This window comes from Thunnus thynnus, chromosome 4 (assembly GCF_963924715.1).
Source record: "Thunnus thynnus chromosome 4, fThuThy2.1, whole genome shotgun sequence".
NCBI lineage: Eukaryota > Metazoa > Chordata > Actinopteri > Scombriformes > Scombridae > Thunnus > Thunnus thynnus.
The window spans coordinates 19,089,751-19,104,506 of record NC_089520.1 but is presented as its reverse complement, the minus strand read 5'-3'; the positions used below and the strand labels follow the sequence as shown (position 1 = coordinate 19,104,506).

Sequence of the window (14,756 nt, the reverse complement as noted above, 5' to 3'; positions counted from 1 at the left end):
CACATCAAGCACACCTGTTGTGAAAAGACAGACAGACAGGCAAAGACAGTGTGACATGCACAGTACGTGAAACATGAACGGAATGAATATCTAGATCTGTGAATGTGTCATACCATGTTTTAAGAGGGTTCTGATGGACAGCCCGACTTGTTTCCCTGCCTTCTGCCCAAAGCATGGTGGGACAGACTCCAATGCACGTCTATGACCAATAACAGGAACAAATGATAAAAAAAACATACATGAATTCATATTTTTAAATTGGTGTTCCTATCTTTGTGATGTATAAACACATTATTTCACAATACAGTAATTACTCAGCACCCACACTCAGTTTGAGTTGGTGTGGAGGCATGGAAATGTTATGAGTCCAGAGGATTCAACAGAAGTTGGTAACATTAGAAGTGTGTTTGCACTTTTGAAATTTGAGGCTGCCTCTGGTTTTTATGACGCCACTGGCCCCCACCAACATTATTACACACACACACACACACACACACACACACATCCTTGCAATAGTCAGTAGCACAAGAAGGAGCAGACAGCACCCCAAACAACCACACTTAATGAGGTCAAATAGAGAGGATTCTCTTAGTATAAGGATGTTCACAATGAATCAGAATTAATTTTTAATTTGCATTATCCAAATGTCACAGACAGACCAATCAGCATTATTTAAAAAATTTCAAAAATAATTTCCTCTGTGGCATGATGATGCCAATTTTCATCTACATGAAGCCAGCCATTTCCAAAATATCATGTATGACTAATGCACTGTTGGAGACAGCTCCCATCTTCTTACACCCTAATCCCAGGAGATCAACGACAAGATGGACAAACAGCAAGGGTTACAATCCAACACTCAGACCTAATTTTAACCAACTAAACATAAAACCTTCTCCGTGACAAAATCAAAATGTTTTGGCATTCTTAAAAATAATGGCAGTTATAGTCACATCCCAGCATAATGTGAGTATGCATTGCAAGATTGCAAGACAATACTACAATATATGACCCGAAGCATGAATAATACAAGAGCAGCTTTAAAACGACATAAATGAGAAATGCGTTCTGGAGACTGTTTAGGACCTTGAGGCTCAGGCTGCACAGTTAATGAGCTTGACGAAAACTGTTTTATAAACTGAAGCTACGGGAGCTTAAAAGTCTCTAAATGTTTTACTTTCAAAAACTACTGTAATTACAATTCAAAACCGTCTGAATGATCGCCACACCAAAACATAACAGTCAAACTCTAAAACCGGGTTGAAAAAACAGTACATGGATAAGTAGTGTTTACATGTAACTACTGGTGCACTTTAAAAAACAGGTCTTATGTAGAATTTACCTTTAAAAAATACAATAATAATGTTACATCATAAGCACAGTTCACAAATATATTTAAAATGTTTGAAATACACCAAAAAAAACTGTACTTACAATGTTAAACATGGATGTTACTGTTACTGTAAATGTAATATCCCTGGTCTTTGTGGCCAGCTAGTAGACTGGAATGTTACTCAAAACTCACCTTGGTTTGTTTTTCTGAGCACAGTTGTTGCTGCTTGACAAATGAAGAAACTGACAGATGACGATCAAAGGCCATTAAAACACAATAAGCCTCTTGAGCGTGTGGCATTTGGCTTGAACATCAACACAAGCCTGCTGCTATATTTGAGTTTTGCCCTAATAAGACAGAAGATGTCCGAGCAGGTATCGTGTAACCCGTGTACATTGAAGACAGAGCCTCATTATATCTTGCTGGTAACCACTTTAGAATTTCTTCTTCTTATTCACTGCTGTAAGTAGATCCTCTTTCCAATGGCCACAGTGCCTTGTGGCTGTCTCCCCACACTTTTAAATTGTGCCGGCTGTGTGCCACGTTCTTCACAAAAACCTTTGGCTACAAGTATACTTACCATCTTTGACAACATCTTCTGTCTCATCACATAAAGTACACTTTTCTCTCATACTGGAAAACCCTAAACAATGCAGAGAGAAACATGCTACACTTTGATATACACACAAAAAAAATATCCTCAGGGTGAGGTGATTTATAAAACAAGCTGGAATCCATCACTCAGTCGCACTACATTTAGGGATTGTCTCAATCTCCCTTGTGTATCCCTTAAGAGCAAGAATAAGAACAGCTGTTGGCTCTGCAGTGAGAAATAATCCCTTGGCAATCCTTCCTTTTCTTCAAAGCTCATTGGCACTTATTTCATTTTTTAATAATTTCTGACCTGTAAGGACTCTGAAACAGTATATCAGTGACATTTTAAAGCTTCTCCAAAGCATGGCAAGGGACTACTGTTGTGCCAGGGAGCACTAAAAAGAGTCATTAGTCATACCTTCGGACTGTCTGTAACTGCAGATTTAATCTTAAGCAAGAACTGAACAAACTTCACATCTGTATTGTACATTTGCATATAAGTATCAAACTCATAAGTAAAAACATATGTATAGATATCTAAAACAGTTGCTCCCATCTTCACAAGTGATTTTGAAGGTAATTTTTTGCTAATAATCACAGGGATAAGAATATTTATGAAAACCAAAACTATTCTAAGACAAATTCTAACACTGCCAATGATCCAACGTGGAAGACGTCACACAAGCTGTGTAATATGACAGCTAAGAGCTATTTCACAAATCTAATGCCAAGCAACATGACCAAATAGAGCAAGACACGCGCGATGGGCTCCCATCACTCTATATAAAAAGGCAGAGCAAACCACCACCAAGGACAGACACCCAGCAAAGGTAGGTTCCTCAGTAGCTCAGATATCTTGAGTCATTAAACTACTCTGTTACAACATGTGGTAATATTGCCATGAATCATTTGTATCAAGTCAATGTTGTGTTAGAAATATAGAAGGATAAGCATTTACATGACTGCAAAAATATTTTCTGAGAGATTTTAATCCATCAATACAGTTAGATTTTCTTTTCCTTCACTGATTTTGAAATAATGTATCATTAAATGTAACTTTAAAAAAAAGAAATCCTTACTGTACTGTACTTTTTTCAGAAGTCTGCACTGAACCCTCCCAGAAAAACATCTGCTCACTTGGTGTCTCCCAAGGTAAAATAGGCTATCAATTTGTCTTGGAGATTAAATCAATATAAAATAATGTTTTAAATATCAGTACTATACATGAAAAGATGGTCCCCTATGAACATAATGATCTTGCCAGTACTTAGCTAAATTCTGGTATGGCAGCAGCTTCCTGTATTTAATCAGTCTTAATGTAGGACATTAATTCGAAAACAGTAATAGCAGATACTGTAGAAGACATGACTTGTCCTACCTTGCTTTTAAAATGAATGACTATTGTCTTGTTTTTACTTCCTTGCAGTAAAGAGTCATCATGGGTGACCCGGAAATGGAGTGCTTTGGCCCGGCGGCCATTTACCTCCGGAAGCCAGAAAGAGAGAGAATTGAAGCTCAGAACACTCCCTTTGATGCTAAAACAGCTTACTTTGTGACTGAACCCGCCGAGATGTACCTCAAGGGGAAACTTGTGAAGAAAGAAGGCGGCAAAGCCACTGTAGACACTCTCGGTGGAAAGGTGAGTATGAAGAAAAAATACACAGTGCTTAATAATATTTTTAATGTAGAATCTGGACTGTAGCAACATCATACAAATTCTTTGGCATGGTTAAAATTTAAATGAATTCAAACTCCACAATCCATATTGGTTTACAGACACATCCAATTTGTGATTAGCACCAAAAATTTTAAACAAGACAACACATGACTGCTAGACAGTGACTAAACTTATTTCTGTGCCTCTTCTGTCTAATTGGCAGTCTCTCACTGTGAAAGACGATGAAATCTTCCCCATGAACCCTCCAAAGTTCGATAAGATTGAGGACATGGCCATGATGACCCACCTCAGTGAGCCTGCTGTGCTGTATAACCTCAAAGAGCGCTATGCAGCATGGATGATCTATGTGAGTCTGACCTGATTAACACATAAATAGCTGAAACTTATTAGCACTCCAGGGGAGATGTGTGTCAGTAACAATCCTCTCTGTCTTAACAGACCTACTCTGGGTTGTTCTGCGTCACTGTGAACCCCTACAAGTGGCTCCCAGTGTACGATTCAGTGGTCGTATCAGGATACAGAGGCAAAAAGAGGATTGAGGCACCACCCCACATCTTCTCCATCTCTGATAACGCCTATCAGTTCATGCTCCAAGGTATCAATGATTTTGTGAGCTATTATGTGCCCAAAAATACAGCAGCTGCACTAACTGTTATATACCTTTTTGATATCTTACAGATAGAGAAAACCAGTCAATCCTGATTACGTAAGTGTAAACATTTTTATATCATTCAGAAGTTTTGGCAATAACATAATAATATCAGTCATTTTGAACAATATCTATGTACACATCCCACAACCCAGTGGAGAATCCGGTGCAGGGAAGACTGTCAACACCAAACGTGTCATTCAGTACTTTGCCACAATCGCAGTGGCTGGAGGAAAGAAATCTGAGCAAACTTCTAGCAAAATGCAGGTAAGAGAAGTTCAACAATATTAACATGACATCTGACGTTTGAAACTGGAAGAAGTGTTGTCCGATTGACAAAATCAATGTTATTTCTAGGGGTCACTGGAGGATCAAATCATTGCAGCAAACCCACTGTTAGAAGCTTATGGTAATGCCAAGACTGTGAGGAATGACAATTCTTCACGTTTTGTAAGTTGTTTTTTTTGTGTGATTTCTCTTATTTGAACTATTTGGTGACAACAAACATTCACCATAACAGTTTTAACTTAAATGTTACTCTGTAACTCCACAGGGAAAATTTATCAGAATTCACTTTGGATCAACTGGAAAGCTGGCTTCAGCCGATATTGAAACATGTAAGATATTTTTTTGAAACTTATTGGGCATTATCTTGTTTATAATTCAGTCAACTTCTTGCTTATTGTGCTTCAGGGGAAATTTTTCTGAATTTTTCACAACTTTAATCCATACAGATCTGCTGGAGAAGTCTCGAGTGACTTTCCAGCTGTCTGCTGAGAGGAGCTACCACATCTTCTATCAGCTCATGACAGGCCACAAACCTGAGCTGATAGGTATGAGATTTGTAGATAATATTGTAAATTATTCAGTTATTCTACAGCAAGTGAGCAACAATGTCTTATCAGTTGTATGTGTGTGTGTGTATATATATATATATATATATATATATTCTGGTATATTTATATATGTTTTTTCTTTCTTCAGAGAGTCTCCTCATCACCACAAATCCATATGACTATCACATGATTAGTCAAGGTGAAATTACTGTTAAGAGTATCAATGACGTTGAAGAATTCATCGCTACTGATGTAAGAATAACTTCACTTTGATGATTGAATTTACTGCAACCAGTTTATTAATTATACAATCTACAATCTAATGCAAACCAAAACAGCCCTGTAATAAATCTTACCTTTATGAAGATCATCATATAAAGTTTTAAAAACTTATAAATCTCTAAATAGCTTGTCAGATTTTAGAACTGTAGAATGACAATAACTTTCCTGAGAAAGTCCAGCTTTGATTTGTCTTATAAGGGATTAAATGTACTGGAATGTTAGTCCAGCAAAAGCATTACAGGTGATCAGTAAAATGTTAGAATTAATTTTTAATATTTATAAGCAACTAGTGTAGAGGAGGTAGATTAGAACTAATAATATTACACCATTCAGATTGTATCAAAAGCTTGCTTATGTCAGAATTTTACATTTACGCTTTATATCGCAGACTGCCATTGACATTCTGGGCTTCAACTTAGAAGAAAAAGCAAACATTTATAAGCTGACTGGAGCTGTGATGCATCATGGAAACATGAAGTTCAAGCAGAAGCAGAGAGAGGAGCAGGCTGAGCCTGATGGCACTGAGGGTATGAAACCAACACACCATGAGCTTTTAAGTAGTATTACAATTTTTGCAACTTGAAAAAAGGGACTTGGGATTTAAACATTTATCATAATGTGGATTTTAAAGATGATTATTTGTGCTCTTCTTTTAGAGGCTGATAAAATCGCCTACCTCATGGGTCTAAACTCTGCTGATTTGCTAAAAGCATTATGTTACCCCAGAGTGAAGGTTGGGAATGAGTTTGTGACCAAAGGTCAAACTGTGCCTCAGGTATTGGATGTCAACAAGAAACAAAAATCAAATCAAATTACCACATTCATAAGATTGTCTCCCATCTTCACGTCTTCTCTTAACTCCTATCTTTCAAGGTTCACAACTCTGTCATGGCTCTCTGCAAGTCTGTCTATGAGAAAATGTTCTTGTGGATGGTTGTCAGAATCAATGAGATGCTGGACACAAAACAGCCGAGACAGTTCTTCATCGGTGTCCTGGATATTGCTGGGTTTGAAATTTTTGATGTAAGTATGTTTGGCTGACACTACGTAATCTTATAAGTTTCAGTTAAATAATTGCCCAACCAGAATTTCAAAATCAGGGTGCAGGGTACATCGAATCTAAGAGTACAAATAGTTTCACTTCTAAGACCCTTGCTAACTTTTGACATCTTCTTTAGTTCAACAGCTTGGAGCAGCTGTGCATCAACTTCACCAATGAAAAACTGCAACAGTTTTTCAACCACCACATGTTTGTCCTGGAGCAAGAAGAGTATAAGAAAGAGGGCATTGAGTGGGAGTTCATTGACTTTGGCATGGACTTGGCTGCCTGCATTGAGCTTATTGAGAAGGTAAGGTTGTAAATGGCATATTTTCATGAAAACCTTGTGCACACATACATTAGAGAAATGTGTTAATGCAATGATGAGTCAATTTTACATGCAATTTCAGCCAATGGGCATCTTCTCCATCCTTGAAGAGGAGTGCATTGTCCCCAAGGCTACAGATGCCACCTTCAAAAACAAACTGCATGACCAGCATCTTGGTAAAAGTGCCCCCTTCCAGAAACCAAAACCTGGCAAAGGCAAAGCTGAGGCCCATTTCTCCCTGGTGCACTATGCCGGCACTGTTGATTACAACGTCAATGGCTGGCTGGACAAGAACAAGGACCCCCTGAACGACTCAGTTGTTCAGCTCTACCAGAAGTCTTCAGTCAAACTGCTGGCTCATCTCTATATGGCACATGCCGCGGGGGATGGTAAGGGTCATATTTTTAACAACAAAATATGGAGGTGTTTTTATTACATTTTACAATATACTGGATGATTTGTATGTAGCTGGAGTAACAGAATATAAACATTTACCAAATGTAATCTTCATGTTATCGCAGAGGGTGGTGGAAAAAAAGCCGGCAAGAAGAAGGGTGGGTCTTTTCAGACTGTATCTGCTCTGTTCAGGGTAAGTATCACAAATGTTTTTTAAATCTTTATTTGAACGACACTTAAAGCCACAGTATAATATGTACTATAATATCTGCAACACTACAGTATATTCCAAAGTGCTACCAACATTCAGGGAAATGGGCCTTGCCATTTCTTATGTATCAATTTGAATTTTTCCATATTTCAGGAGAATTTGGGCAAGTTGATGACCAACTTAAGAAGCACTCATCCTCATTTTGTACGTTGTTTGATTCCAAATGAATCAAAGACTCCGGGTAAGCCTAATATGAGTATTAATTTATGCATCTACAAAGACTTCTGTAATTATGCAACACAGGACTGAATTTAGAATTTCTTCAAGGTCTGATGGAGAACTTCCTGGTCATCCACCAGCTGAGGTGTAACGGTGTGCTGGAAGGTATCAGGATCTGCAGAAAGGGCTTCCCCAGCAGAATCCTCTATGGTGACTTCAAGCAGAGGTACTTACTAAGATTACCCACATTTTTGACAATCTTATGATCAATTATTTAAGAACCATCAATTTCCCTCCAATCAGATACAAAGTATTGAATGCCAGTGTCATTCCTGAGGGCCAATTCATCGACAACAAGAAGGCCTCAGAGAAACTCTTGGGCTCTATTTCTGTTGATCACACTCAGTACAAATTCGGACACACAAAGGTAATCTGTTTGTCTGTAATGGATGTGAACATGAAAGCTAACCCTGATATTGCAAGTAGGCATTAAAATTTACATACATTAACACTGTCTTTCAGGTGTTCTTCAAAGCCGGTCTGCTGGGTACTCTGGAGGAGATGCGGGATGAAAAACTTGCTGCCCTGGTAACCATGACACAGGCTCTCTGTAGAGGTTTCCTCATGAGGAGAGAGTTTGTGAAGATGATGGAGAGGAGGTACAGTGACATTTAGCTTTGTACATCAAAGGGCAACTGTGCAATTGTAGATGACAACTCATTTCTAGGCAAAGTATTTATCTCGAAAATCCAATCCACATTTCTAATCAATACACCTTTCAAAATGTGAGTACACAGGTTTATTTTCCCCTATATCTGTTATTCCCAGGGAGGCAATTTATTCAATCCAGTACAACATCCGCTCATTCATGAATGTCAAAACATGGCCATGGATGAAGCTTTACTTCAGAATAAAGCCTCTGCTGAAGAGTGCAGAGACTGAGAAGGAGATGGCACACATGAAAGAGGACTTTGAAAAAACCAAAGAGCAGCTAGCAAAGGCTCTGGCTAAGAAGAAAGAACTGGAGGAGAAGATGGTTACTCTCCTGCAGGAGAAGAATGACTTGCAGCTACAAATTGCATCTGTACGTTAAGTAGAAAGAGGCAATTGCTTTTTCAGTGACAGAGGTTTTTACAATTGACTACATAATATTTAAATTGTATGTCATTTCAAATCTAGGAAGGTGAAAACCTTGCTGATGCAGAGGAGAGGTGTGAGGGGCTCATTAAAGCAAAAATCCAGCTTGAGGCCAAAGCCAAAGAGACGGCTGAGAGACTGGAGGATGAGGAGGAAATCAATGCTGAGCTGACTGCAAAGAAGCGGAAGCTGGAGGATGAGTGCTCTGAGTTGAAGAAAGACATTGACGACTTGGAGCTGACCCTGGCCAAAGTGGAAAAGGAGAAACATGCCACTGAGAACAAGGTTGGTGTATTATTCACAAGGCCTTAAAGTCCACTCTTCAGAGAACACCAACCCGTTCTAAATGATCTTCACAATATTGCCAATATAGGTTAAAAATTTGGTTGAAGAGATGACTTCTCAAGATGAGACCATTGCCAAGTTGACCAAAGAGAAGAAAGCTCTCCAAGAGGCCCATCAGCAGACCCTTGATGATCTTCAGGCAGAGGAGGACAAAGTCAACACTCTGACGAAGGCCAAGACCAAGCTGGAACAGCAAGTGGATGATGTATGTAATAATAACAGACTATAATTTCACTCCCCTTGAAACTTTAAAAGCAAAAAATAATGCCTCATCTTGGTTAAAACAGCTTGAAGGTTCCCTAGAGCAAGAGAGGAAGCTCCGTATGGATCTTGAGCGAGCTAAAAGAAAGCTGGAAGGAGATCTGAAACTGGCCCATGAATCCATAATGGATCTGGAGAACGACAAGCAGCAGTCTGATGAGAAAATCAAGAAGTAAGAATTAAAATAAGCAACCCACTTGCAGTAAACGATTCTATAAGAGGATCTACTAAAACACCACTTTAATGCACTGACTTACTTTCATCCTCTCCAGGAAGGACTTTGAGATAAGCCAGCTCCTGAGTAAGATTGAGGATGAGCAGACTCTTGAGGTCCAGTTACAGAAAAAGATAAAGGAACTTCAGGTATAATTTGGGCAAATGTCAGTCAAAGTAAAAGAACATTCAAATATCTTGAACGATTTTCAGTTAAACCATGTCTGTTTTAGGCTCGTATTGAGGAGCTGGAGGAAGAGATTGAGTCTGAGCGGGCAGCTCGGGCCAAGGTGGAGAAACAGAGGTCTGATCTCTCCAGGGAACTCGAGGAGATCAGTGAGAGACTGGAAGAGGCTGGTGGAGCAACATCTGTTCAAATTGAGATGAACAAGAAGCGCGAGGCTGAGTTCCAGAAGCTGCGTCGTGATCTTGAAGAGTCCACCCTGCAGCACGAGGCCACCGCTGCAGCTCTCCGCAAGAAGCAGGCTGACAGTGTGGCAGAACTGGGGGAACAGATTGATAACCTTCAGCGGGTCAAACAGAAACTGGAGAAAGAGAAAAGTGAATACAAGATGGAGATTGATGACCTCAGCAGCAACATGGAGTCTGTCGCAAAAGCGAAGGTAAATTAAAACCATTGTATCATGGGCAGCAGAGTCAACAGACAAAAAGTAGAAATATTTGATCAGCAACGTAACCCAAAATCCACAATGTTTTCTGTTAAACCTGTTTATCCTCTTATCTCATCACAGGCTAATCTGGAAAAAATGTGTCGTACTCTTGAGGATCAACTGAGTGAGTTAAAGACCAAAAATGAAGAACATGTGCGCCAGCTAAATGACATTGGGGTACAAAGGGCAAGACTGCAGACAGAAAATGGTGAGAAAAATATATTTTTCTTTTTTTAACTTACCCTAATCTCATATTTCCAGTATTTTCCCTCTGTTTGCATTTAGATTAGTTAGATTTTTCTTTAGTGGTATTAGACATTATAAATTAATGTTTCTTATTAGGTGAAATCAGTCGCCAGCTGGAGGAGAAGGAATCCCTGATCTCTCAGCTGACAAGGAGCAAGCAGGCTTTTACCCAGCAGATTGAAGAGCTCAAGAGGCACGTTGAAGAGGAAGTTAAAGTATGTGAGCATTAAGAACAAACAGGCTATAAATGAACAACAGCAGTTTCAGTTCTAAACTTGAAGTTAGATACTTATAGAAAAAATATCTCTGTTTTTTGAAAGGCCAAGAACGCCCTGGCTCATGCTGTTCAGTCAGCTCGTCATGACTGCGACCTGCTCAGAGAGCAGTATGAGGAGGAGCAGGAAGCCAAGTCTGAGCTGCAGCGTGCAATGTCCAAGGCCAACAGCGAGGTGGCCCAATGGAGAACCAAATACGAGACTGATGCCATTCAGCGCACTGAGGAGCTTGAGGAGGCAAAGTAATGAACAGTCCTGAAGTCTCGTGGTTTCCACATGCACTGATTCTGTAAATCATCATGAAACAAGTTGATGTGTCTTTGCAGGAAAAAGCTTGCCCAACGTCTTCAGGATGCAGAGGAATCCATCGAGGCTGTGAACGCAAAATGCGCCTCTTTGGAAAAGACAAAACAGAGACTGCAGGGTGAAGTGGAAGACCTGATGATCGATGTAGATAGAGCTAATGCTCTCGCTGCTACCCTCGACAAGAAGCAAAGGAACTTTGACAAGGTTAGATATTTATTCATGCCTCTTGCATTTAAATAAAGACCATAGAATTATGAATTATTGAAGCACATGGGTCTTCTGTATGTTTTCAGGTTCTTGCTGAGTGGAAGCAGAAGTATGAGGAAAGCCAGGCAGAGCTGGAGGGATCTCTGAAGGAAACTCGTTCTCTCAGCACTGAAATGTTCAAGTTGAAAAATTCATATGAAGAAGCTCTGGACCACCTGGAGACTTTGAAGAGGGAGAATAAAAATCTGCAACGTATGCAAAATTTTGAAAAAGCTGAATATTCTGATGAGCCATTTAAAAAAAAAGAATTGATGGTTTTCTTATTTTGTAGACTTTTACAAAATTTTCAAATGATTTCGAAATGACCTTTTACACTTACACAAAGCTTTATCCTTTTTGAAATCTGCTCCATATGCTTTGTACAATAGGACAGGCTTGGAGAGTGTGCCCCCAGTGGGCTAACAGGCTAACTGTAATATGCATAGTCACTTACAGCAAACTAACACCAACAACATTCATGGAGTATTTTTAAGTGTACAAGCTAAAATATATTAAATGTATATGTCTAACAAAGAGTAGACAAAATAATTAATTGAGCTGACACCTCATGAAATATCTCCTTATACCTTGTTTCTTATAGAGGAGATCTCCGATCTAACTGAGCAAATTGGTGAGACTGGAAAAACCATTCATGAACTGGAGAAAGGGAAAAAAACTGTAGAGACGGAGAAGTCAGAACTCCAGACCTCACTTGAGGAGGCAGAGGTAAGGTTTGACAAATGTTATCCTTATTAAACACAATTTTAAATAATGCTGGTGCAACACAACACTTTTTTTTTTGTCAAGGCTACCCTGGAGCACGAGGAATCCAAGATTCTCCGTGTTCAGCTTGAACTCACCCAGGTCAAGGGTGAAATTGACAGGAAACTTGCAGAGAAGGATGAGGAGATCGAGCAGATCAAGAGGAACAGTCAGAGAGTGATTGAATCCATGCAGAGCACTTTGGATGCTGAGGTCAGGAGCAGGAATGATGCCCTGAGAATCAAGAAGAAGATGGAGGGAGACCTCAACGAGATGGAGATTCAGCTGAGCCATGCCAACCGCCAGGCTGCTGAAGCCCAGAAACAGCTGAGAAACGTCCAGGGACATCTTAAGGTAGAGTGGCTTAATGATCAAAGTTATAGGTAGTGTTCTCTCATTTACCTACACAGTATTGCAAATGTTTATTTATTATTCATTTAGGATGCACAACTGCACCTTGATGACGCTATTAGAGGTCAGGACGAAATGAGAGAGCAGGTTGCCATGGTGGAGCGCAGGAACAACCTGATGGTGGCTGAGATCGAGGAGCTGAGAGCTGCTCTGGAACAGACAGAGAGAAGCCGCAAAGTGGCTGAACAGGAGCTGGCTGATGCCAGTGAGCGTGTGGGGCTGCTGCACTCTCAGGTAAATTATGACAGAGACTCAAACAGTGACATGTGAAACACCTGAAAAGTGAAGATTAATTAACCCAAACTTTAATTTGTTTAGAATACCAGCCTTATCAATACAAAGAAGAAGTTGGAGGCTGACCTTATTCAGATCCAAGGTGAAGTGGAAGATGCTATCCAGGAAGCAAGAAATGCTGAGGAAAAGGCCAAGAAGGCCATCACTGATGTAAGTCATCATGATGCATTATATGTAACAAATTATACAGTATGGTGCCATTTCTCCACCAAATCAAGCAGCAACATTAGACCACAATATACTTATGTTTAACAATATAAAATTCTACAAAAATTCAGGCTGCTATGATGGCAGAGGAGCTGAAGAAGGAGCAGGACACCAGCTCTCATTTGGAGAGGATGAAGAAGAACCTGGAGGTGACGGTGAAAGACCTGCAGCACCGTCTGGATGAGGCTGAGAATCTGGCCTTGAAGGGTGGCAAGAAGCAGCTCCAGAAACTGGAGGCTAGAGTAAGTGTCATGAGGACCGGTCTATTCATATTTATTGTAAGCCAGGACAACATTTCACATTTTGACAATATTGCTTTCTTCTTCATCCAAGGTTCGTGAATTGGAGGGTGAGGTTGATGCTGAACAGAGACGTGGCGCTGAGGCTATCAAGGGAGTGCGAAAATATGAGAGAAAAGTAAAGGAGCTCACCTATCAGGTAAATTTATATTTTGAATGCCACCAACTACTACTAATAATACAACAAACAATAATATGCAGTAACGAAAACAGAAAGCTTAGGTTAGTTTTGTATTATAATGTTCTATCACTCCTGATATACAACAGACTGAGGAGGACAAGAAGAACATTGTAAGACTTCAGGATCTGGTGGACAAGCTGCAGCTGAAAGTTAAGGCCTACAAGAGACAGGCTGAGGAGGCTGTGAGTACACTTGATTCTCATAATGACACATATTATGAAAATGCCAATTCAGTCTACAGGTTGTGACTTCACTGTGGCTTATTATATAGGAGGAGCAGGCCAACAGTCACCTGTCCAGGTACAGGAAAGTTCAGCATGAGATGGAGGAGGCTCAGGAGCGAGCCGACATCGCCGAGTCCCAGGTCAACAAACTGAGGGCAAAGAGTCGTGAAATTGTCAAGGTAATATAGAACCATTTTATCAGACTAAAGTTTGTTAACATTTTAATATCTTAATAATTTTATAACAAGGAATCAAGATTACAGTTTGCTTTAGATTCAGATGATCTGGCCAAATGTTTAACATGCCATTGTTCTGTCCTTTCAGTCCAAGGAAGCAGAAGAGTGAGGAAGAAGTGAGCGTTACACAGTAACAAGGAGTCATATAATATGAGTATCTTGTTACTTGTTCACTTTAGCATGTTAAGCATGCTGTGAAGTCAATAAAAGGTAGATGTGTGCTGCATCTTTTTTGTGTCCGTCCCATCATTTTTGCATGACTGAAATCTTTCAGGCCTTGAAGGGCTTACACTATGGATCATGAAGTATGCTCCTCAATATGGCAGCAGGCAAACAGGGCAAGAAGAGAGATTTATATTTATTATTACTGAAATTGAAATAACACTTCTGTCCAAAAAGACTAGACTGAAGATCAGTGCCACAGCATATGAATCAAAGTACCAACTTGTCCACAACCTGGCCAGCAGAGGTCAGAGGTGCATGGGTCTATATTTTAAAGTCTGGAGGGAGTGATACAAGCTCTGTGAAGGAGTTTCAAATGTATAAATCTGAATCTGACTGACTTGGATATTACTGCAGAGTCCCTCCATATTAATTCCTACTCTGCAGAGGTGAGCAAAACCCCTAAGTTATGTTGAATGTTGAGATGTTTCTGATATTTTGTCCACCTCATTTAAATCAGTAAGGGTGGACTTAATATTTAGAGACACCTCTCAACACAAGATAATTCAACAGCGTCGCAAACTACAGCATCCAAAATTACCACAGAGCTGAATCAACAACTCTTAAAAACAGTGCAAAAACAGGACATTGCAACTGTCATGAATATTTAACACTTACTGATTTATTAGGTGTAGCTACTGTCACAGTAGAATGA

The 14,756-nt window shown here is 39.7% G+C and overlaps 1 protein-coding gene across 1 annotated transcript; it reads left to right on the top strand.

The window, feature by feature from the left end:
• Positions 1 to 3,004: 3,004 nt before the first annotated feature.
• LOC137181481 (myosin heavy chain, fast skeletal muscle-like) lies at positions 3,005 to 14,105 on the top strand. Its single transcript, XM_067587216.1, has 40 exons — positions 3,005 to 3,079; positions 3,354 to 3,566; positions 3,808 to 3,951; positions 4,044 to 4,200; positions 4,284 to 4,311; positions 4,410 to 4,521; positions 4,612 to 4,704; positions 4,808 to 4,871; positions 4,989 to 5,087; positions 5,239 to 5,342; positions 5,761 to 5,899; positions 6,029 to 6,147; positions 6,246 to 6,395; positions 6,551 to 6,721; positions 6,822 to 7,128; positions 7,261 to 7,328; positions 7,500 to 7,587; positions 7,674 to 7,791; positions 7,869 to 7,992; positions 8,088 to 8,224; positions 8,394 to 8,649; positions 8,745 to 8,987; positions 9,076 to 9,252; positions 9,335 to 9,480; positions 9,581 to 9,671; positions 9,755 to 10,144; positions 10,274 to 10,400; positions 10,535 to 10,653; positions 10,759 to 10,955; positions 11,040 to 11,223; positions 11,313 to 11,478; positions 11,867 to 11,991; positions 12,073 to 12,381; positions 12,469 to 12,672; positions 12,757 to 12,882; positions 13,011 to 13,181; positions 13,273 to 13,377; positions 13,506 to 13,601; positions 13,691 to 13,822; positions 13,968 to 14,105. The coding sequence occupies exons 2-40, from the start codon at positions 3,366 to 3,368 to the stop codon at positions 13,986 to 13,988; spliced, it is 5,808 nt and encodes a 1,935-aa protein (XP_067443317.1). The 5' UTR covers positions 3,005 to 3,079; positions 3,354 to 3,365; the 3' UTR covers positions 13,989 to 14,105.
• Positions 14,106 to 14,756: the final 651 nt, after the last annotated feature.

What these genes read in the sequence shown, in the direction of transcription:
- LOC137181481 (XM_067587216.1), top strand. Translation starts at nt 3,366, where the DNA reads ATGGGTGACCCGGAAATGGAGTGCTTTGGCCCGGCGGCCATTTACCTC. An exon ending in ACAAATTCGGACACACAAAG is followed by an intron (nt 7,993 to 8,087) that starts GTAATCTGTTTG and finishes ACTGTCTTTCAG; the next exon opens with GTGTTCTTCAAAGCCGGTCT. An exon ending in AAAAGATAAAGGAACTTCAG is followed by an intron (nt 9,672 to 9,754) that starts GTATAATTTGGG and finishes TGTCTGTTTTAG; the next exon opens with GCTCGTATTGAGGAGCTGGA.